We start from the raw sequence: 23,167 nt of genomic DNA, 5'->3' as shown, positions 1-23,167 counted from the left end.
TCACTATGGCCAACTAACCTAACATGAATGTCTTTGGACTGTAAAAACTCCACACAGTCAGCCAGTGGATTCAAACCCAGGACCTTCTTGCTGTGAGGCAACAAATCTAACCACTGTGTCACTCTGCTGCCCTTGACGATAATACAATATAATGATAATATAATATTTAAAGCAAACTATACAAACACAGAGGGCAGTTAATGTTGGCATCAGTACATGGGGCAGAAAAGAGAGAAAGAAAAATATAACATCATTGTCCTTGAATGGTCTGTTTTTTAAATGATGTCATTCCCTGTCTGGTGGTGCTCATGTGTAAGCTGTAGCATACACAAAAACACACAAAATAACACATGAAAATCACATTGCAGTGTCCCTCCTCTCTTTCTTTCTCTGCCTCTCTCTGTGTCTCTCTTGTCATTCACATTAGTCTCCAGTTCACTGCCCCCCTCATCTCTCCACCTCTGATTGGCTTTCACTCTGTTATTCTTGCACTCTCACTTGCGTTCCCCCCACATGCTGTTTCTTTCTTTCTCTCATTCATACAGCATATACCCCTTCCCTTTATCTCGTTCTCCTCCTCCCTTCTCTCTCTCTCTCTCACTCTCTTTGGTGCCCCCCTCCCCCTTTTGCTCTGTCGCTGTACACTTCCTGGCTTGGCACGATACCCTTGAAAACAGCTCCACAATCCTCTCTCCTTCCGAGAGGGATGCTCGGCAGCCTGTTCCCCCTGTCTCCTCTCTCTCCCCGTCTCTCCTTTTTTTCCAACTTAAATTCTCATTTTCTTCATCTGTAACACAGATGACATTTCCAAATCCCTCTTCTCTCCCTTGCACACACTCCTGTAGGCATGCTCACGTGTACAGACATCAAAGAGAGAATGTGTGTGTGTGTTTTTAACTGGCCAGAGGAAGCTGACATGCCAGCGTGGAGCGTAATCGCTGCTTCTTGACTGAGCGCGAGCCTGTGTGTGTGTGTGAGAGAGTTTATTTCGGTGTGTGTACGTGTGGAGGCTCAGCTGCTCTCATGTTCATCTGCCAACACAGCCTCTGCCGCTACCAACATGTTTCGACGCACAAAAAGGTAAACGCCAGCAATATGTCAACGTGCAGTCTTTGTGACCGGTGTGGTGCCCTGCTGTTGTTAGTATGTGTTGATTCATCGGAGGAGGTTGTTGTGTTTTTCCATGATGTGTCCGTTGTCCCTGCCAACTGTCATGCTGTCTCACAGTTGTCTCCCTGTCTCCATTTAGCTTCAGCAATATGGTGTGTGTACTTGTGTGTTTGTTTTTTGGCATACATATGTGTGCGTATAATGTGCTTCTGTGCACACAGCATGTTTTTATATGTGACAGGTATATGGCAGGAGGGTTTTTATAAATGCATCATTTGTTTGCTTATACACTCCTTATGTGTGCTCATCTCTATTTTACAATACAGTCCAGCATAAGACTTGTTATTTGTATTTTAGAGTTGCACATGCTTTAGATTATGGGTTGTTAGGTGGGCTCTGTCTGGCACACTCACTCTGGAAGGTATGTGTGTGCTTGTTTAGTAGCCTGCGTGTCAGAGATAGCTTTATGAAGTGAAAGCATTTCCAGTGTCCAGGGAGTGCTTGTGTAGCAGAGAGCCAGCAGTGGGCAGTACTAGAGTGCTGGCTGCCTGGCAAAGCTCGTGCCTTCCTCTTCACTTCTCTCCCTCTCCTCCACCTTCTCTCTTTCCTTTATTCTCTGTCCCCAGCATCCTCCATCTATCTTTTTTCATTGTGTCTTTTTTCCTCCCCCATTATCCCCTCCTCGCCGGTCTCCACTGTGATTAATTGTTCTCATCTCGTGTCATCTCACGGGCATTAGTCGGACTCTTCACTGTCCCTCTCCATGTGCTGTATGTGAACAGGAGTAAAGCCACCCCACTTACTGTATGTGGCTTAGAGAAAATGTATTTATTTGGGAGACTGTATATGTCTGTTTGAATTCCCTGTATGATCTGAACTCGTGTCTATATTTACACAGATGACTGTAAAATAGCAATACAGATCCACCGCAGTATGAATTTACATCAATATGAATCCAGTGATCCTGTGCTCGTTTTTGGCTTGTTTTTGTCTTGGCAATTAGTCATTCATGAAAGTTGTTATTGATTAATTTTCTGACCGTTCGAGTTTTTATGTTTGCTGGCACTGACCTGGCACTGTCTGCAGCACTAAATATGGAAAGCTGTCAAGTACTGTTGGCATCAGATGCCTGGTTAGATTCATAATCGTGTTTTCTTATTCTTTGCTAAGATGCAAACAAATAATTTGCCAGTTCTTAAGTTTAATTTCGACAGAGATCTTGCAGAAAACATGTTTATTAAACATAATTTTGCTTTAGGGTTTTTACAGTACTGTATTTTCAAATCCGATGCCAATATCCAGGTAAATGCTGAAAAGGGGAAAAAAAAACAAAAGGCATTTTTAAAAATAAGAGTTAGAACAATGATGTTCCGTGCAAATGTATTCAGCTCCAGCCCTGTTTGTCTCCTGTGCTTCTGGTGAGTTGGCAACACATTTTCATTAGTGATCACAAAGAGTTAAGGCAGACTGCCACTTTTTCTGTGTACTTGTTGGTGAACTTTTACCTGCTTCAGTCTGGGACAATCTCGTTATTGATTAGAATAAAATAATATTTTAGACTAAAATATAAAATGCTGTGTTTTGTAAAAGAAGGTTTTGGTTATGCTAATCAGTGTACGTGGATATGACATTGTCCAGAACAGTGTACTAGCCACATTTGTTTTTAAAAAATGTATTTCATTCCTTCTTTGTAATGACCTGATCTATATTTTTCACTTTGTAAGACACGTATGACTTACCCTCTATTCTAGATCGAAACAACATCAACATCTGTCCATTTACAGTTCAGTTTTTGCCACTTTTGACCAGAGACAGGACGTCTAGGTTTCAGTGATGTTTGCTGGCTGAAACCTGGTGAACAGACTGTCTATTAACCTTACAGATGGTCAGGACTGATAATATTTGCTGCCTAGCCCCAACAGTGACATTATTTTATTATTAGCCATAGCCGCTAGCCGTTAGCCGCTACCTTAACCATAACTTAGCAGACTGCTAATGTGGGTCATTGCTACTAGTTAAACACATAACGTTAGTGTGTGCAACAGCCAGGTTAATATTTATGATAACTGTTTAAATGGGAGCTTTACTGACCTCTCGCCACAGTGTTGTTCTTTAAGACGTTTGTTGTGCTGCTGTTCTGGTGTTCAGCTGCTAGTGATGGGAGGGGCTGTGTGTCTGCCTGTCTACAGTGCTGCTGTTGTGTGATTGCACTGTTGGTATCAATCCTGTTACAAAAAGGAATATATGTATGTGCTACCTGTGATATTTACATCTTAAAAAAATAAAGCTTTATCACATTTTCATAATTTTAATAACAAAGGTATCATAAGTTCTGGTGACATCCCTGTTATGCATACTGATTTTGTAAAAGTGTTGAGACTCAATTATTGTATCAGCACGAGCACTGAAAAACATTCACCCGTCCCAGGTTCTGTGTTATAAATATCATCCCTGCTTCCTCTCTTAATCTGCGTTTTTTAATTATCTTCCTTTCTCTTTCTTTTGTGTGTGTGTTTGTGTGTGGGGTTTCTTGGCCGACTGTGGCAATTAAGAGAGATAATGCTTTGTGTCCACTCCAAACAGATTGAGCTAGAGGAAGACAGTAAAAGTGTGTGAGTAAGAAAGAGAACAGGAGGCACGAGACAGCAGCAGGAAGAAGGAGAGTGGGGTGGGAGGAAAGGCAGAGCCTGAAGCAGAGTCTCAGTGTACGTTTAAGTGCAGCCCCTGACAATAGAGTCTGAGTCCTTGTCTGCTTCATTCTGTCTTACTTGATTTCACCATCTAAAGGTAAACTCTGGAGGTTTGTTGCTCTGGATTTTGAGATCCTGAAAGAAAGGCAGGGAAACGAAAGGAGAATTAAAAGATTCAAACTGGATGACAAACAAGTGAAGGAAGTCTTAATGGCTTTCTTGCCAGAGACCTTACCTCTCTCTCACATACTGTATATATATATATATATTCATTTTGGACATCATGCAGTGTACCAATGAACCCACTCATGATCAGGTCAACTCATGACGTTTCATCCCACTCACATGCAGGTGTTAATGTTTATTTTTCATTTGCAACGCAAAGGAAAGACTGTGACTCAGAAGGAGCGATCATTAGTATTTAGTTTTCCTGTTAGCTGAATCTTCCTCTTTACTAACTGGGCACCAAACTGCAGGCTTTATTACATGTTGCTACTCTAATCTAACTTCATTAAATATTGTAAATACTAGTTCCATTGTACCAATCTGATATGTGCAGATGTTGTTGTGGTCTCTGCAACAAGAAACTCTCAGCTTCAATAGAGCATACATTATGTTGATGGACCTGATACCCAGACATAAGTAGGTTCCACAATTATCTGCTTGAGCACATACTCAGTGGTGTTATGGCTTTTAGATGCTACAAAATAATGGTCCTTTTTCAGATATTTTTGTCAGCACAGTGTTCATGTATGAGGTTAAAAACAGGAACCTGCTTATCTGCACTTTGCAGCAGCAGATGCATAAAACCTGGGTCTGTCATTTGGTGTTTGAGCAGCTTTATTGCTCTGCTGTTTTTTATTGAAATAGCTGTGCAGAGAAAGGTAGTAAAGAAAATGTTCAGCATCGAACATGGATTCTCTTCTCCGTGCTGTATGCCTGTTGTTTGTACCGTGACAGCACCATCTGTTACTGGCTGGTGTTCAGGCTAGCCTGGACCAAAACACACAGACTGTTTTTGGTTCAACTCTGATATTGCGATGACATTATAACACAACTTATCATATAGACCCCTGAGCTGGATGACAGCCTGGCAAACCTGAACTGCATGATATCAAACCTGAATCTTCTGATAAGACATTTTTAGATAAAGATACATTTTCTTAAGTTCATCTTTATTATTCAGCACAAGGAAAGCTTTGAAATTAACTGAGCAGCTAGTGTCCGTTATTTTATTCAGTATAAATTTCTTACATGCAGAGTTATTGAAAACTCTTATTAGAGTTGACCAAGAACACTGAGCTCATTTTGATCTTGCAAACAGAAAATATTTGTGTCAAATTAGTTTAACACAAAACAAGTTGATGTCTATTTATCAGCAATTTACTGAGATTTCAGACACATATTAGAGTCGCTTTCTCCATGAGGTATGTGAAATAAGGTTTAAAGTGGATGATGTTTTCAGTAAATATGAATAGATATGGCGCACTAGTGCAAAAGTCTGTCTTATTTTGTCAGAGTGATATTGTTTTTGTGTTTGTTTATCATTTACATCCATAAAACATGTTGCAATGCTTGTTACCACAGTCATATATCGTAACCTTAGTTAAATAATTAGTTAAATGTGTTAAAGGCAGTGTTGGTCAAGTTACTTGAAAAAAGTAATCAGTAACTAATTACTGATTACTTCCCCAAAAAAGTAATCCCGTTACTTTACTGATTACTTATTTTCAAAAGTAATTATTACTTAGTTACTTAGTTACTTTTTAAAAACACGATTTACAACCTGAAGAGGTGATAAAGCGATAGATCTTTCAGCCCAATTCTACTTTTTCTACATAATCCATCATACAAAATGTAATCAAATGGAAAAGTCTCTTTTTTTTAACTTGTTTTATTAGTTTTAATCTTTTAACTTTATGCAACATTCTCTGACTTGAATAAATTAGTTTAACATTTAAACCTATTTTCTGCACATTCCAGCACATAAAATAAAATATTTTTTGTGTTTACACTCACTATTTCAAATAGATGCAAGTAAAACACAGCAGGAAATAAATAAAGTCAAAGACTCAGCGGTCCTGTTGCTCTATTTTCACCTGTAAAGCAGGACTGCGGTAGGCGGAGGTTTACCCTGGTGCAGGTGTGCCGCGGTCAGTTGAAGAATCCGCCGAGATTCTCTGTGAGTTTCCCATTATGTCGTTGCGCACTCAGTGCTTGCTTGGAAGTTTAGGGGTTTTTTTCGCTGTAAAAAGAAGTTTTCTTCCCACGCACGATGGACGCTAATGTTTTTGTCACTTTTTATGGAATCAAACTTAAAATAAGGTCAGTACTTCCACGCTTTAAACGCTGCACGCTCATACTCTCTCCTGCACTCCATATATGATCCATTGTTGATCTGCACACAGCTGTTGTCACTAACAGCGCACTCGCTTACGTCACTGTCGTGAGACATTCTGGCAAAAAATCACGGTTTTAGTAACGCAGTAACGCAGCGTTACTACGGGAAAGTAACGGTAATCTAATTACAGTTTTTGCAATAGTAATCCATTACTTTACTCGTTACTTGAAAAAGTAATCAGATTACAGTAACGCGTGCCCATCTCTGGTTAAAGGTAACATGATCAGCCTGGATTTTCATATAAAATGTTACTTCTGTAACATTTTAAGCATCTTTTGATGACTGCAGCAGTACTTCACTTACGAACTTAACATAACGCCCTCATATTGTACCGAACAGTAGGACTAAGGCGATTGCTTGATTATTCAAATTTTGTCTTAATAATCATAAGATTGTGGGTGGGTTTTATGAATATGAGAAAGAGAAGTTGTCTCTGCTCTTGACTCGCTTGTGATTACAAAAACTAAATATGTTTGGAAAGATGTGATTGCAGTATGCATGATTTGGTGTATTTATAAAAAAAACAAACAACAACTTAAAAGTAATAAAAATGTGAATTAATAGATTTTGACAATCAGCTTGTCACATGGCAGACATTCAATACAACATGGTTGAGACGACCTGTTGAAGTTTAAACTGAGCTTCAGAATCGGGGTGAAAGGTAGTTTAAGTGACTTTCAACATTGTATGATTGTTGTTGTCAGATGATCTGGTCTGAGTATTTCAGAAACTGCTGATCTACTGGGACTTTCCCACAGAAGCATCTCTAGAGTTTGCAGAAAGGGTCCAAAAAAGGAGATAATATCCAGTGACCTGCAGTTCTCGGGGTGAAAATGCCTTTTTGAGGCCAGAGGTCCATTCTGCCTTGTATTCATGCTGATGGCCACAGTATTTCTTGGTACACTGTGATGCACACTTAACTACAGACAGAGAACAGAGCACTTGATGATCTCTATATGCACAGTAATTTTGACAGTGGTTCAAACTTCGCGACTGTAGAAAGAAATGCAAACTGAGAACAGCTTTGTTTTTGTAAAGGCACATCTATACTTCCTAGCACTAAATCATCTTGTGGTAACAGCGTTGTCACATATCTGATAAGAAAATGTCAAAATGGTTTCATTTATAGTTGAGTCATTTTTCTGTCTTGGAACACTGAGTTAATCTCCCCACTGCTATCTCCAAGAGATGTTGTGCCTTTGCTTTCTTGTGAACTCACATGCATTACCCATAATCACGTGATTTCTAATGTGTGCTAGACATGAGACTCCCTACTAACGCAAACGAGTGCTGCTCACTCATGGAAGGGTTTTATTCTTTATGAGGTGGTGGCTACGGATCATTTGCTGTGAATGAGGTCACGAAGGGAACAAAGTGAAATGCCGTTGTTGCAGTGATTCAGAGCACTTCTCGGGTCTCCACATGCAGTCTCTGCAGACAGCTGACACAGCTATCAACGCAATGTGGAGAGAGTAATGCAGACAAACAGGAAACCAGCAAATGAAAGGCCTGATAGACACATGCAGAAAGAGCCAGATAGCTCTTCGCACTACCGCAACTTCCTGCTGCATCACTCTGCCTGAGGATACACTTCCACACCTTAACAGGACATCTGACAACACCTTCATCTATAGAGGGAATGATGTGACTGAAATAGATGTCTGGATTTTTATTGTACCCAGTACTTTATTTATTTATTTGTCATATTTATGAGCTCGGCCCTGACTGAGGCACTGCTTTGAGACCAGTGAATCTTTGAATGCCATGTTGTGTCATCATACTTTTTTCATAATACACAGAAAGCTGTGCTGTGCTGCTGCTTCTGTGATAATGTGAGCTGTCTTTTTTAAGTAGTTATAAAAATTAAGTTAAGAAATCTAATCCAACTTGAGTTTTCTCTTGATAGGAAAGAACCTTTCACGAAGGTTCACAAGGTTGTAACCACAATCAATTAGCAGTGTGCGCTGCAGCCTTTAAATTAGTCTTTTATTAGCTGTGATTGGTGTGACGTGTCCATGTTGATTTGATTAAACAGACACTTTGATACTTTTTAGCAAACAAACACGTGTGAACTTGGTGAGGCGTCCAGGTTTTGTTCCAAGAACCGGTGAAGATTTCGGTACAGCTTAATATACCGTCATTCCTCAACCAACCTTAATTTATGTTCTTTATGCTAAGCTAAGCTAATTACTGATCTTTGTGTATACTCAGTACACAACAAAACAAGACTTATAGGCATCTTTCAATTAACACCTAACAATGAATTAAAGCAGTCCAGAACAACTACAGCTAAAAGGAAATTAGTTCCATCCACAGTAACTTATTTTTGGCATGTAGCTCTCTGCTGGCAACTCTCCATCGTTCCATGGAAAGCCAAAGGCAGAGCAGCAGCAAGACCCCAGCGCAGAGAGGGCATCCATGTTAACAGAAATGACACTGATTAAGTCAGACACATAAAGATGAAGAGGTGGGGTGGAGATCAGCTGATTTGGGTTGGGATTGAGATCAGGGGATCTGTAGATATTGCAGCTGAGCTATTAATCTGAAATCTGAACAGATTTCCCAAAAGATGTTTAACTTTAAAAAAAAAATGCAACCTAGATACCAGGTTTACATGCATACCAGGTTGAATAACCCATCTGTAGAGTACTTGGCTGCTTCTAACCATGTTGTGATACGATCTCCTCTGTGACCTTTTTTGTATCACCTTTATTGCTGCAAACAGTAGGGAAATCAGTGGGATCAGGGTCAAATCTGTTTGTAATAATACAATGTATAACAGTGAAAAATTGGTAAAAATCAAAAGACCTCTGCTGTCTACATACCGTACATAGAAACATTAAACAGAATTTCACATCCAACAAGTCCAACAAGATCCTTTTACATTTCAAACCAAAATAGTGACATAGTTGCTGCAGGACAGTGATCTAACAAAAAAAAGCACAGGTGAAAGGCATGGTTTTATATAGTATACGACCATACACCAGAGTTAAGTCTCTTTTTGCAAAGAGACATGTCGCAGGGAAGTTGCACTTGTCAGCACAGACTCACTCAGATTGATTGCAGCATGTTTACAATCTGCCTGCATTTATCAATTAGACTTCAGTTATTTTCAAACCTTCACCAACTGATCTCAGAGTAATTGCAGTCAGTCTGTGCAATCGCCTTCCAATTGAAAGTGGTCATGCAAATGTTAAAGGTGCTGTACGCTCAATCTGTGGCCAGACATTCATGGGAACTACTTGCAATCATTTACAAAATGCTAAAAATTGAGTCATAAGCTTTTGTAGAGTTCACGATCCCTTCGTTATTCATTGTTAATGCACTCTGTCAGTCTCCTCTATTGGCTACCCACATGGTCAGTCACAAGTTCAACCAGTAAGTCAGTCTGAATGACAAGTTTTCAGCAGACCGGTCACCAAATTAAACAGTCAGCCTCACTGTCTGTTAGCCAACTTTCTTATACAATCAACAGCTGCATAAACAGCTAGGTTTAAAAAAAACACAGCAATGTATTAAGTAATGAATTGGCAGCAACTCCTAGTAACAAGTGAGCATTGTCCCTTTTTCATAAATTTCCAAAATAGTTTTTTGACATGCTGAAATTTTTCCTGTGACCTCTTTTATTCAATCCTCTTCTTCTATTTGTCATTTTTTAAATAGCCTTTTCTTTTCTGCCTTGTACAATGGTGAAGCTATGGGTGTTACTTTTTTGTCCGGCTTTGTCACGCTTTCCCCTCGGTTAGTCTCTCATGAGGAATAACACCAAAAGCCTCTATTTATGTCTCTCTGTGCTACATGGCATAGCAACAAGAAGGCCATGTGACTAACCCCTGCAGCAACTCCTGACATCCAGACAGTCCTGTTGTTGCTCTCCTGTTTTCTTCATCATCATTTATCTTTTCTGCTTTTGTCTTTTTTTTTTTTTTGCATCACCTGTTTTATTTCATCTGCTGCCTGTCAGAATCACTCATTCATTCTCTCAGTCTCCATCTAGATGTCCAATGCTCAAAAAATCTGCCCACATGGCTTGATTTGGACACTTTCCCAAGTTTGGGATCGATCCAGGTCTCAGTGACCGTTTCACAATGTGCCTGTAAGAACAGAGGATGCACTAACAAGGACCAGTCTCTTAAAGGGGCAACATTTAAAGGGGCAGCATTTTATAAGGTACAGCCCTTTTCCCACAGTTGTAAATATGCACTCTATTTTAAGAGGTCCTGGCAAGAGACAGAGAATGTCACCTGACAGGAAGTGAGACTGGATGGATCGATGGTGTACCCATCGAAAAGGTCTTGTGTCCTGTGTGCCCTGTGAGTCAGCACTTAGAGCAGAAGATGACACCACTGACTGATAGACAACACACACACACACGCACACACAGAGAGAGAGAGAGAGAGAGAGAGTTAATAATCAGCAAGGTAAAGCACATTAAGCATGCACAGGCGCTCGCTCACACCCATCTGATGGATGGTGAAATGGACGTAGGTAAAAACGTGTGTGTTTCCATTCCATGTGTGTGTGTGTGTGCGTGCGTGTGGGTGTTGTGTGTACGCCGGTGGACCATGACTGATTTTCTATTTGCATGCACATGTTAGCCTATGACAGGTAAACCCCTCATCATGCACTGTTAGGCTGTTCATTCAGAATCTGCTGTCCTTTAATTGATTGTATTTAATACGGAGCTGCTGGGTTTGTATCAGTGACCATTTGTTGTAATTAGTGTGCTCAGCTGTCTGACTATAATGTGGTCAGACAGCTGAAATCTTTTATGATATCAATGAGAAAAGAAACCTAAGTGTTTCATATCTCAAACTAGTACAGTGCTGTCGAAAAGTCATGAGTCACCCTTGAGTTGTTAATGTGTTGCTAGCAAAATGGGACAAAGTTGGAGCGTTTTATTGAAATGTACAAAATAACCCCAAAACAGAGTTTGTACCATTTTAATTTTATGTTCTCAGCTCCCAGTTCTTACTTTAAGGCATACTTCATTATCACATATGAAGATCTGGATTTTAATTAACCCAAATTTTCCTTCGGGGTGAAGCTTACAATATACGTCACATCTGTGCTGATTTAAAAACAGGTTGTTTATCCTTCCAGAGAGAGACTATATCAGCCCCAGCATTGCGTTAAATATCCCAGATTTAATCCCCCACATCCATGTGTTATTGTTTGCATCATTTTTATTTTCAGTTTATTGAATTTTTGGTCGGTGTTATGGGGACTGACCCTGTGTTTTTCTCCATGGTGTGTTTGTGTGTAAGATACTAATGGCCCTATGCCAGCCAGAGGCCTGTAGGGGGATAATTGCTCGTCAAAGCTTCTGCACGAGTCATTACCACAGATTTAACCTTTGACCCCCTCGTAGTGAGCTGACCAGAGCATCATAACCACTTACAGCACTGGGTTTCATCACTGGGAGATTGGGACACAGGCAGGGGTTGTTGGCTGTCTACATGTATATTTGTGGTATGTGGTATTTAACTTCTGTATAATCACATTGTTGAGTTAAGTTTCCCTTAAGTGGCTTATTACCATGTTCTTGTTAGTTAGAAGTACTTGACGGGGACGTGAATGAAGCAGAAGCTTGTCATTGCTGAGGATGTTTGATAGTTTCTGCTACAAACCTGGATGCCGTGTGCTATGTCTCCAGCGTATTGCATATAAATTGCACCTCAGGGCTCCGTTTGTTGACTGTTTAATCTGCACTCAGCATTAATCTCATGTTAAAATTGCTCTTTGTCACTGATTAATATTAACAGCAGATTTTGTAGGAAAATCAGCTAATATTACAAGATGATTGCCTGTATATAAAAGATGGAAGTAGCACAGTGACACTACACGTTATGAATTCTTGAGCTTGGCTTGCTTCCCATGTTTTGATGATGTGGCTAGCTAGCAGTGGCTCTGACTGTAATCAAAGAGTACAGCACGCTCACATTGTAGCTTCTGTAACTTCTCACTCCAGAGGGAACCACACCCTATTTCTTACTCTTTTTAACTTCTGTTTTACTCTAAAGGAAACCATCATTTACAAAACCAATGGAACTTTGTATTAACAAAGACTTCACACTTGTGATCAAGACCATAAAGTCAGTAGTAAAAGTTGGCACCGATGTTATAAACGAAGTAAGAATTGCGATCACTTCGATCGTTTCTTCTACATAGTCAAACTTATTTTTGCAAGCAGAGGAGTCACCCCCTGCTGGCCAGTGGAATCAAGAACATCTCTTATTTAGAAAGTGAATGCTCTGAGATGGTGTACCCTTCCTATGATACCCATATGATAGCTGGGATACATGCCAGCTCCCCAGCCTTAATTTGTTGAGCAGTTAAGAAAAGCCTTAACATTTAACAAGTATGTCCACCTCTTCTTCATGCTCGAGATGTTTCTTTAGACTATACCTAGAAGCAAAAAAACAACAAAAACATGTATGTGCTATGCTTTGACAGAGATGACAATGTCACGCAGACACACTTTACTTCTACCTCCCATATTAAAAGTAGCGTCACACTCGCAGCTTTCTCGTCAGCTCTGGTCGCCGTCCACAGAGGCCCACACAATGGCAGCATGCACCGCTGACCCCAGTGAATTACACGCCGCCTGATTGACACTAACCTCCCGCCTCGCCACTAGCCCTCTGTCACACACAGATTGAGTCTGCATGATGGATTACACAATGGATTATGATGGATTAAAAAACTGGCATTCACGAGAAAAACACACAAACGCTCATTGGCTCTGTTGTGTGAGCAGACTCTGGTTCTCAGTACTGAGGTTCACTGCCGGGTGAAATCTTTTTCCACATTTTTTTGTAGGTTAGAGCTGATTCAGTCTCGTACTCACCTTAATTATTTAATTTAATACAAGCTGTCTCTTTTCTTGCTGCGCGCTCTGGTTAAAACCAAACAGTTGTAGATGACGCCGTTTGCTTCTCATGAGTGTAACTCTAAATCTGTTGCTATGGTAACATTGTACATCCCCCCCCCCCCCCCCCCCCCCCCCAGTTTCTCTTCGTCTTTCTTCTGTATGGAGAGAATTTTCTCTTGATTGGCCTAATCTGATCTGAAGTGGTTTGAATATTTTAAAAGGAAAGAGTCTTGTTTTTAGTGACGCTTCAGCCTCTTATGTTTAAAATTCATGCATCCATGAGACGGATGACTGAATGAGCCCAAATATCACCGTCAGCCTGAAAACAGAGAAGCTGGCAGATGATGTATTGCAGGACTGTTTGGCTGTAAACTGACAAACTGTAAACTGTTTGTATTTGACTACTAAACTAGAGGCAGATTTATGATCCAAAGACGGCAGTGTACAGCGTATTAACTGCGTCTACGTTTCTCCCACACATACACACAGAGACACACAAACACACACACATACTAACATCTTCTTAACCAGACTGAAAGAAGATGAGCTCAGGCTGCACGGCTATAACCGTGACGGAGTGACTTAAAGTCACATTACCACACACACCAGCTTTCCCAGTTCTCTTATCTCCTTTGCTTTCCCAGTGAAGTGTATCCACGGCGTGTTAGTCAGAAGCCCCAACAGCCGCCTATAGCGCCTATATTCCTCACTGACTGCTACTAATTATCAGGAAGGGATATAGGGTGAACATGATTGGATTTTACAGTTAATGAGCTTTCTTAAATGATCTTATTGGTACTCACTTAGAGAAGGGACAATGGTGTAAATACACAGTTTTTATAGAGTGTGCATACCCATAAAACAGAGCAACTATAGCTACATTAGTGAGCCTTTTTGTACCGATTCACTCCCCACGATGTCACACATAATAACTGGGGCTGCAGCTAATAGGAATTGATTGGTGAATTTATAATTTGACTTTAAAATATCAAGTGAACCACATGAAGTTTTATCAAAGTAACAGTCCAAGATACAAACATATTCATTCTAACACATATAGACAATAAGAGACAGAAATGTGCGCCAGATACAGCAATGAGCAAACTGTAATGTTTTTGGTTCATCGGCTAATTATCCACGAGGACTGATTTTTTTTTCTGTGTTTTGACTGTTTCAGTTTTAATACTGTTTCATGTCTTACCTCATCACATTCCCATTTCCTCTTAAAATTGTAGTTTTAGTAAAAAAGGAACCACAGATATACCTGTTCAAACACACATTAGGGCAGATAAATAATCAGCCAATCACATGGCTTTGTTGATGCCAGAGGTTAAAGGAGAATTGCCGAAATGCTTTGAGCTGATAAAAAGACAGCTCTTACTCAAATAACCAGTTGTTACAGCTAAGGCATGCAGAAGTGCATCTCTGAACACAAAACATGCAGTAAAGTAAGTGGGCCGCAGCAGCAGAAGACCACACCCACCTCTAATAATGGGACTCTGAAACCGCTATTACACATGCGCAACAAAATTGGACAATAGAAGATTAGAAAAGTGTTGCTTGATCTGATGAGTTGCAATTTGTGCTGCAACATTTAGATGAAACGGTCAGAATCTGCGGCAAAACCATCCTAGCTGGAATCAACGGCTCAGGTTGCTCTGGTGGTATAATGAACAGTGTTTAAACAATACATCAAAAATTTAAGGCCAACACATCTGCAGCATCTGAGTAGTATCGTGTCACTATGGCCCGAAATGTCCGAGGAATGTTTCCAGCACTTTCTTGAGTCTGGATCACAACAAATTATCAGTAGGGGTGCAACGATACTCGTATCGATATTGAACTGTTCAATACGGTGCTTTCGGTTCGGTATGCATATGTATCGAACAATACAAATTTTTTTATTTATTTTATCAACTTTTCTTCTGACGATGCTGTCTGTGTTGAGAGCTCAGTGGATCTGCGTTCGACTACTCCGCCTAGGCTGCACTGTCGAGCGCAGATCCACTGAGCGCAGCGCAAGCTAGCAAGACAGAAGCTAAGCTCGTTGCAACATGGCAAATTTAACAAATTAAAAAAGCATGAACATTTTTTTGTATCGAAAAAATATCGAACCGTGAGACCAAAGTATCGAACCGAACCAAACCGTGAATTTTGTGTATCGTCGCACCCCTAATTATCAGAGTCGCTGCTAAAACTGATAAAGTGGCCAGAGAGACAATATAGTAGACATCCAACAAACAGAAACAGACGTTTTGTTAAGAGAACATAAACACGTAAGCTGAGGAAAAATTTACAAATGCTGCTATACAGCTGTTGATGATCAATATATGGTGACCTCTGTGACCTCGACCTCAGGGTCGAGGTTAGAGGTCAAGTTTTCTGAAAATCTTGTGAACAAAATAAATCAAAGATTTCCCCTTTCCAATTTTCACATTTATGCCATAGATTCATCTAGCAGGAGGCTGTGCGGCAGCGCTGGTGACTGCCAGTATTTTCATTCATATGTTGTTTAAACTTAAAATACAAGCACAGGAAAGCTGGAAATCGTGTGTGCACACATAATTATACAAAACAAACAATATTTTTATGAACTGTAAACAAAAAAGGAAAATATATTATGCAATGTTATATATATATATATATATTAGAACAATGCAATGTAATATACAATATTGCAATGCTATTTAATTTGTGTTATTTCATTTTTTGTATAGTCTTTACTGTTATGTACTCAAATTCCTAATTATGCTGCATCAAGTTTGATGCTAGAATGCGGTTCTTTATGCCGAGGAGCACTAAAGCACTTTATGAGGCTTTCTTTTGATGTGTGACTGATTTGGCCTCTGTATGTAAGTCTGTCTAACAACAGTAACCCAAACAAACCAGGTTGCAGTAGGTTGCAAGGCACTGAGCTAGGTCGATGGTTTCAGTTTTGTAAAAGCTTTTGTAAATGTGTGTTCATGCTGGTTTTGTTAAAAACAGGACTTCTTGGTAAATGTTAGAAAGGTACACTGAAAGAGATCTCAAAAAAAAAAAACAGTGGAATATACAACCACCACGGTAGGATGGTTTTACGACCCGCCCCCCCTTTCCCCCACTGTGTCTGTCATATGTGCTCCACTTAGTTTTAACAGAATTGAAGTAGCAGGGCTCTTACGGTGACCTTTACTGGTGTGACTGGCAGTTGGAGTATAGAATAAAGAGCAGAGCTCCTATTTAACCTTTGCTACAGTACAAATGCTTAGGGCAAGATACCCTTTTGAAGCATTTCATTTAAGATAATGTTGTAATGCAAAGAGGCTCTCAACTCCACAGGAAGATTAGATGGCTTTGCCTTTGTAGGGTTTTCATTCTGCTTTTAATAGTTTAGTCAACCTTGTATTGCCTTAAAGGGGAGTTAGGGGAGAGAATGACTTTTCCTGACGTCACACATTTCAATTATTCATCATTTAGAGAGTTAATTTGGGAGAAGGAGAAAGCAATATGGATCTGGGCATGAATGGAGATATCAGAATATGGTGACACCATTTGTTGTGACTGGGGATAATAGAGAATAGGAGGAAAGTCGCAAAAAGGAGGCAGGTAGAATTAATGCTCCTTCCCAGTATTATGTGGTTTGCAACATTAGGTACTAGACCTGAAAGTGAATCACTCCCATTTAACGAGTCACTGATAGAGTGTTTCTCCTGTAGATACGATGAATCATGAATCAAAAGCTGAGAACGTGTTCTGAAGTGAAGCTTGAGTGGTGTACGCTCCAGCGATTCAGCGTTTTGAGAAAGAGCAGCAGTGAGAATGTGGATTTTTCATGCCTCTAGGAAAAAAGAGGAAGGGAAATGAAAGTGAGTTTCAAACAGGTTCAAGGAAATGTGCACTCGAGTCTTCTGTGCCTTTTTTTTTTTTATTCCTTCCTCTGCTACCCTTCCCCCTTCCTCTGTTCTCGTTTTAAGAGAGTTGAAGCAAAGTATGGTGTTAAGCCACTTCTAGCCCTCTGTCCAAAGCTAATGCATTCCCCTTAAATATTTCAATGTGCTTGTCTTCTGTTCTGCAACACTGAGTACAAGCTCTCCCTCAGCTGGCACCCACAGAGGCGCACTGCCACCAATGAAATCCTGCCAGTTAGACTTCTCAGACTGCTAGAAACAAGCGCTGAAGATTTGCATTTAAAAAGAGGATAGAGATGAGGGAGGTAGGGAGGAACTCTAAGACTGGGATGTAGATTATAGATTACAGGGTTTGTGTGTTGTGTGACCATGTTTGGGTTTTTTTTTCTTTACTCCTGGGTGTAAATGCTGTGATTGTTTTTTACTTTCTGCACAGATGTAGAGCAGCATGCTAGCTGATGCAATAAGAAGCAAACTTGTGTTGTTTGTCAGATTCGGTGCTGCTTTCTAAAATCTGCTCTGACGGGCACTAATGTGACTCACACACAGAGACATTAAAGCCCTGCGAGCAATCCTTACAGGAAAAGAGCACCTGAAAATTCCTCTTCCCTCTTTATGAGCTGTTACATAAAACAATGACCCTTGTGCACTCTCCATCAAACTGCACAGCGGCACCTCTAGTGGCGGCAGCATGTGTAGTCTTTATGGTTCAATAACTTCGTTCCTTCATTATGGTCTATACCTGCCCTCCCTGTTCCTTCTTTTCCTCCCTGTCTTCGTTCCTGCCCTCCATCAATCTAGCCTTTATATTTCACAGCGGCAGCCATCATGCAGCTGGACCTTGAGGAAATTAAAATCTGTCTTGCTTTGTCGCACTCCCCTGTGGACCTGCAGATGTCAATAAAATCCTCTATTATGTTCTGGCACATGCACACACAGAATGACATAGTGTACTCAAGATAAACAGCATGCACACTTGTGCACACAAATATTTAACTGCAGGCTATAGAGTTATTTGGGCTGTCATGTAAGCGCACGGCCAAGCTCGGCGAGTGTATTCATTAACCTGGGGCTCCCTGAGTCGTTTGGGCTGTCAGCTGTTAATTGATCTAATGAAGACAAATACTGAGGTGTTCTTTGTTCTTGTTTACGTTTGTAGTTGCAGAACCAGTAACCGGAAAAGCCTCATCCTGACCAGTACCTCCCCCACCCTGCCACGACCGCACTCACCACTGCCCGGACACATAGGTCAGTATGCCCGATGTATATGTTTTACCACATTCCCAGTTTGATTCCAGCTGCCTTTCCTGAACATCATATCAGTCTGTCCCACCGCTTGTTTCTTAGCATCTCAATTATCTGCTATGAAAGCCAAAATAAATTGTTGAAAATTTGAAATAAAAAGAAAAAAAGAAAAATTATATGAGGTGCAAAGTTTGAAAATAAAACAAAATTTACATTCACTGTTTTTACACCAGCCAAAGGATTGTCATTATATTTTTTCTGTTGACTCTTTCTGCATTTGCATGCAGTCTGCAGCTTGCTTGCATTGGCTGTGTATCCTGTCAGGTTGATCAGTAGAAAGCTGTAAAATATCCCCATGGCTGTCTCATTGCATCTGCATGCAGGAGCAGAAAAACATCCAAGAACCCGCTCATGCAAACATGGACCCATATGTTTATAAGCAGAGGGATTAGAAATGAGATGTACATTTCCTAAAGCTTTTGACACAGTTATTCTGAATATTCTAGGAAGTGAACAAAACCAACTGACTTTTAATGTAAAACAGCCACAAACAGAATGTATTTTAGTTTATTACCCTGCCCGGTAACCCAGAGCGTCTGTTTTTTTTTTTAACTGTTTTTTCTCCATATGTATCTTATTAGGAAGCAGTCCGTTGGACAGCCCGCGCAACTTCTCACCAAGCGGACCTGCCCACTTCTCCTTTGCCTCTTCTCGAAGGTTGGCATCACTTCTTTTGTGCAAAATATTGGAGCTTGACTGCTGTTAGGATTATTCTGAGACACACGCACACAAACACACAGTGAAATCCTTCAGGGAACACACCCACTCAGTCGCACACACACGTGTAAAATGGAGCTGCAGCTTTGTCCTGGGTCTGTGTGACTGAGGCGTGACAACAGGCCGACATGAATCAGGCGAAGTGCCTGGACTTTGCCCAAACGAGTCCCCCCTCATCACTCACTCAGGGGAAGTGTCAGACTCCGGGACAGCCGGAGGAGGCCTCAGGGAAGAGAGGGATGAAAGGAGTGAAAGTGTAATTGGATAGATTGAAAGGCAGTGAAGGTGGCAGAATTGCTCCGGTATAACAGCCAATTGTCCTGTTTGGAGGAACAAAAATAGAAACTGACATTTCGAATTTTGGCTGTTAAAAGTTGTAGAGAAAAACAGTTTTTGGTTCCCTTTGTGTCTAACATATGCTTTCCTGTTTTTCACTTTTGTTTTTCATTTCTTTTCTCAGGGCCGATGGTCGCAGATGGTCTTTGGCTTCTTTGCCTTCCTCAGGATATGGCACCAACACACCCAGCTCAACGGTAGGTTTCAGCAGAAGATCGAACTCTTTGATTATCATTCCTGCAGTTTAATGTGATCATTGCTGGAATTTTTTTGTCTGGTTAATGTATTTAATGCATTTCCTTTGCCGTAAAACATATGCAAGGCTGATTTCATCATATTTTCATTGTTTATTCTTTACATCCCGTCTGTTTTTCCTGACCTTGTTGGTGCGTTGCTACATTCCTTGCTACCTGAAAGGCAAATACAGATTAATGGAACAAAAAAAGGATATAGCATTTGTCCCATTTCATTTATGCTTAATCCGATTTGTCAGATTTGATCTTCAAAAACATCAGTGTTACTGACTCATTGTTGTAAAGCTTTTGTTGCTAGAAGGCTGACTCGCTAATTTACACTTTCCGTAAGGTGGAAATGAAATTGTTCCTACTTGCCGCAGCTTTTCATATCTTACTCTGGCTGTGGGTAAAGATAAGGAGACTTATCGCATTTCAAAAATCTTCCATGCGTCTCATCCGTCGAGCCCAAGGTTGTTCATTCCGGCACCACTAAATCAGAGGGTGTTTTCTTTGGTGGAAAATAACCTACAGGCCTTGAGGGCTCAAGTCAGAATCACCACTATTAGCTATCAGAGGGCGATAAATGTCTAGTCATCATTTGATTGACATATTTCTACTTGATTATTGCCTGCATGAAGATATTTACAATCACTGAGCACATGGGCATTCAGCCTGGACAGATGATCCATACTATATATAGACAAATCGATCGAGAGGTCGCTCCTGTTAATGATGCTGGGCAGGTGTCTTGCATTGCCATCTCAGCCACCATTTCTGTAAATGTGTGTCTAAATGAGTGAATGAGAGGCAAATTGTAAAGAAATGTGCTGTGCAAAGGTTGAAAATCACTATGTAAGAGCAGTTTATTTGTCCTTCATTATCAACAAAGGCTTCCACCACCATATGTGGCAGCTGGAGCTCAGATGATACAGCGAGTGGACCATTAGTTGCTGAGTAGTTGGTTAGTCCTTGAGTATAAGGACACTTATTCCTATACAAATATTAAAGAAGGAGAATAAATGAAAGCAGGTGTATGAGAGGTTACTAGCATAATTGACCATACAACAGATGTGGCTTCCTTGGCGACAACTTTCCTCCATCTGTTGTGTATCATTAACTGCACAGCCACTGCTGCTGACTAAATGTGTCCTTGTCAGACAAAACATGTCTATCAAACTATGCTGCACAGTGTAGGTGCAATGAGCTTCATATAAACCTTCTGAAGTAAATTGTTGAGCCTCTGTGATCATCGTATTTTTTAGTAGACATTCCCCCCGCGCTCCCTTTCGAAAGTGCAAAACAGAGAAGTATGACCAGATACTACGTACGTTCATTTATAGTTTTAGCAGAGAATCATGAAAAATGACAACAAGAAAATGTGAAATGTGTATTTTGTTTTGTTTTTTTTTCCTTTGGCTAATTTGCTGCCTAAGTCATGAAACTGCACCAGAACTTTACTTTCGATTTTTCTTCCATTGCTAAATAGATGAGGTGCATTTTATAGCCTGTGCATGAATATGGATTTCACTCAAAGAATTCATTTGCATATATTTACATGCACAAAATCAGCTCTGGCGCTGCTGAATTCATATTCTAAAGTTGCATGTGCTACGTTTGTTCCGTTTGAAACAATTACAGGCCACAGTCGCGGCTAAATGCCATGCATACACAAACAAGCACAACTCCGCAGTCTTTGACTTTGTAATTCCTCTTGTCAGTCCCAGATGACTGTTAAGAAGCTTTTCAGTGGCAAGAACATGCATCATGTGTAAATCAGAACTAAAAATAAGTAATCAGTTGCTAAGATATGTTCGACCTGATTTATCTGAAACTGATGACTTGGCCTCTCTGGAAAAAGTGGAGCAGAGATAATTGAAATGTAACCAGTCTGTATTCATGCCTGTTCCAGTATGTATTTCTTCATCCATCATTTCTTCACAGAGACAGAGAGAGATGATAAAGAGGGACAACAGAGACAAATAAAAGAGAGTGTAGGTGGAAATGAAACTCGATTTGAAGCAAACAGAGAGCCAAAAACAATGTTCGCTTTCTTCTTGAGTGCAAGATGTTTGCGGCATAAGAGACTACCCGGAGAATTGAACACTGCCAAGGCCCATTTGGTAAAGACTCCATTTGAGAAATGGACTTTAATGTGTTTGATGCTCAGGTGGATGCGTTGACTCATAATCCACTCCCTGTACATTTCTGTGCCGTCCTGAACGCGATCGTTCCCTCAGCCTCTCTTCTGTCTTTCGCACATCATTTCTTTCATTGACTGCCTCCCGGCTTCTCCTCACAGCTGCACGTGCAGAGACACGCACACACTGTAGATAACCCATTGATCTGTTTTTACTGAGATTGAAGGTGGTTGCTCTGTGTCTCCATAATCTTCTCCACCTCCATCACTCCTCCTACCCTGCCTTCCGTCCCATCAATCAGTTTTCAGTGCTCTCCTTGTTCTCCATTACTTGCTTGATTAGATACAGCAGGGCCGCTGTATACTGAACAGAGCAGATCAGAGTACAAGGTGTATGTGTGTGTATACCTATAGGTAGAAATGACATAATATTTTAGAGAAAAGCTACAGAAACAGTTGGAAGTGTATACAGACAGTGGATATGTAACGGTTTAAGCCTTACAGATGACACAAACAATAGATTCCTCATTTCTGCTTAGATCCTGCCTCACACAGCAAAACAGCAATTTTACACCAGGGCAGGTACAGGCTTGTCATATTACTCCCAATGCTCAGATTTATTATTATTTTTTTATATTTTTATTTCTACCTTTAACTTGTTTATAGTTGATAGTGCAGTCATGAGCTGAAAAAGCACTTTGGTCTTTTAAAAATAACATGTTGAATATTTCCCTGAAAACCTTTGTAGTGGGAAGAAACTATGTTTCGCCATATGTCGGATTATACTTTACATTTCTGTCTTGGTTCTTTGTTAGAGATAGGAGTACATTGAAAGGAGTCAGTTGAATTTGTTTGGACATCTAGCTCTTAATCACCTCCGAGGTGAGGTGTTTCGGGCAGGTCCTCCAGGGAGGAAGACCCTGATGCACATGCGGGACAAACTAAAGAGTTTACATCTCTCCAGCTGGAGTTCTGGAGAAAACCACCCTTGTTTTTCTCCAGAAGAGCTGACGGAGGTGATCATTAAGAGGGGGCTTGGGCATCTTTGCTTAGACTGCTGCCCCCGCAACCCAGATGAGCTTTAGAAGATGGATGGATGGATGGATGGATGGATGGATTAAAGAAAATAATTCCAATTTTTTTGTTCAAATGGTGAGACATTCTCATTTATAATTAAAAGTTTCATAGCTTATAAGTGCAGCAGTGTCAATACACAATCCAATGGTAAATGCATTCCGCTCATACAACCTGGTATTTTTGTACCATTATAAGTGCTGTGTGCATTTGGTTCTAAGCATACAACCTATATGTTGCTGAGACTATTTTGTAATTTATTATGTTCGTGCCCTAAACCAGTAGTGACTTTATAACACATTTTATCATGATTCTGAATCTTTAAGCCACACTTTTCAACTCTTTGGAAGGATCTGCTGCTATTCACTTTTTTGAGATTTTTAGTAAATGCAGTGAAAAA

General features: G+C 40.4%; 1 protein-coding gene across 1 annotated transcript in view; it reads left to right on the top strand.

Moving 5' to 3' along the window:
- mast1a (microtubule associated serine/threonine kinase 1a) overlaps window positions 1-23,167 on the top strand; it is an 80,570-nt gene that overhangs the window by 23,807 nt on the left and 33,596 nt on the right. The window contains exons 3-5 of the mRNA XM_080880660.1: window positions 18,122-18,210; window positions 18,849-18,924; window positions 19,445-19,517. Coding sequence (XP_080736786.1) covers window positions 18,122-18,210; window positions 18,849-18,924; window positions 19,445-19,517 — 238 coding nt within the window. The remainder of the gene's footprint in view (window positions 1-18,121; window positions 18,211-18,848; window positions 18,925-19,444; window positions 19,518-23,167) is intronic.

This window comes from Rhamphochromis sp. 'chilingali', assembly GCF_963969265.1.
Source record: "Rhamphochromis sp. 'chilingali' genome assembly, chromosome: 4".
NCBI lineage: Eukaryota > Metazoa > Chordata > Actinopteri > Cichliformes > Cichlidae > Rhamphochromis > Rhamphochromis sp. 'chilingali'.
The sequence above is the reverse complement of the archived record's forward strand: the minus strand, read 5'-3'. Positions and strand labels throughout refer to the sequence as shown.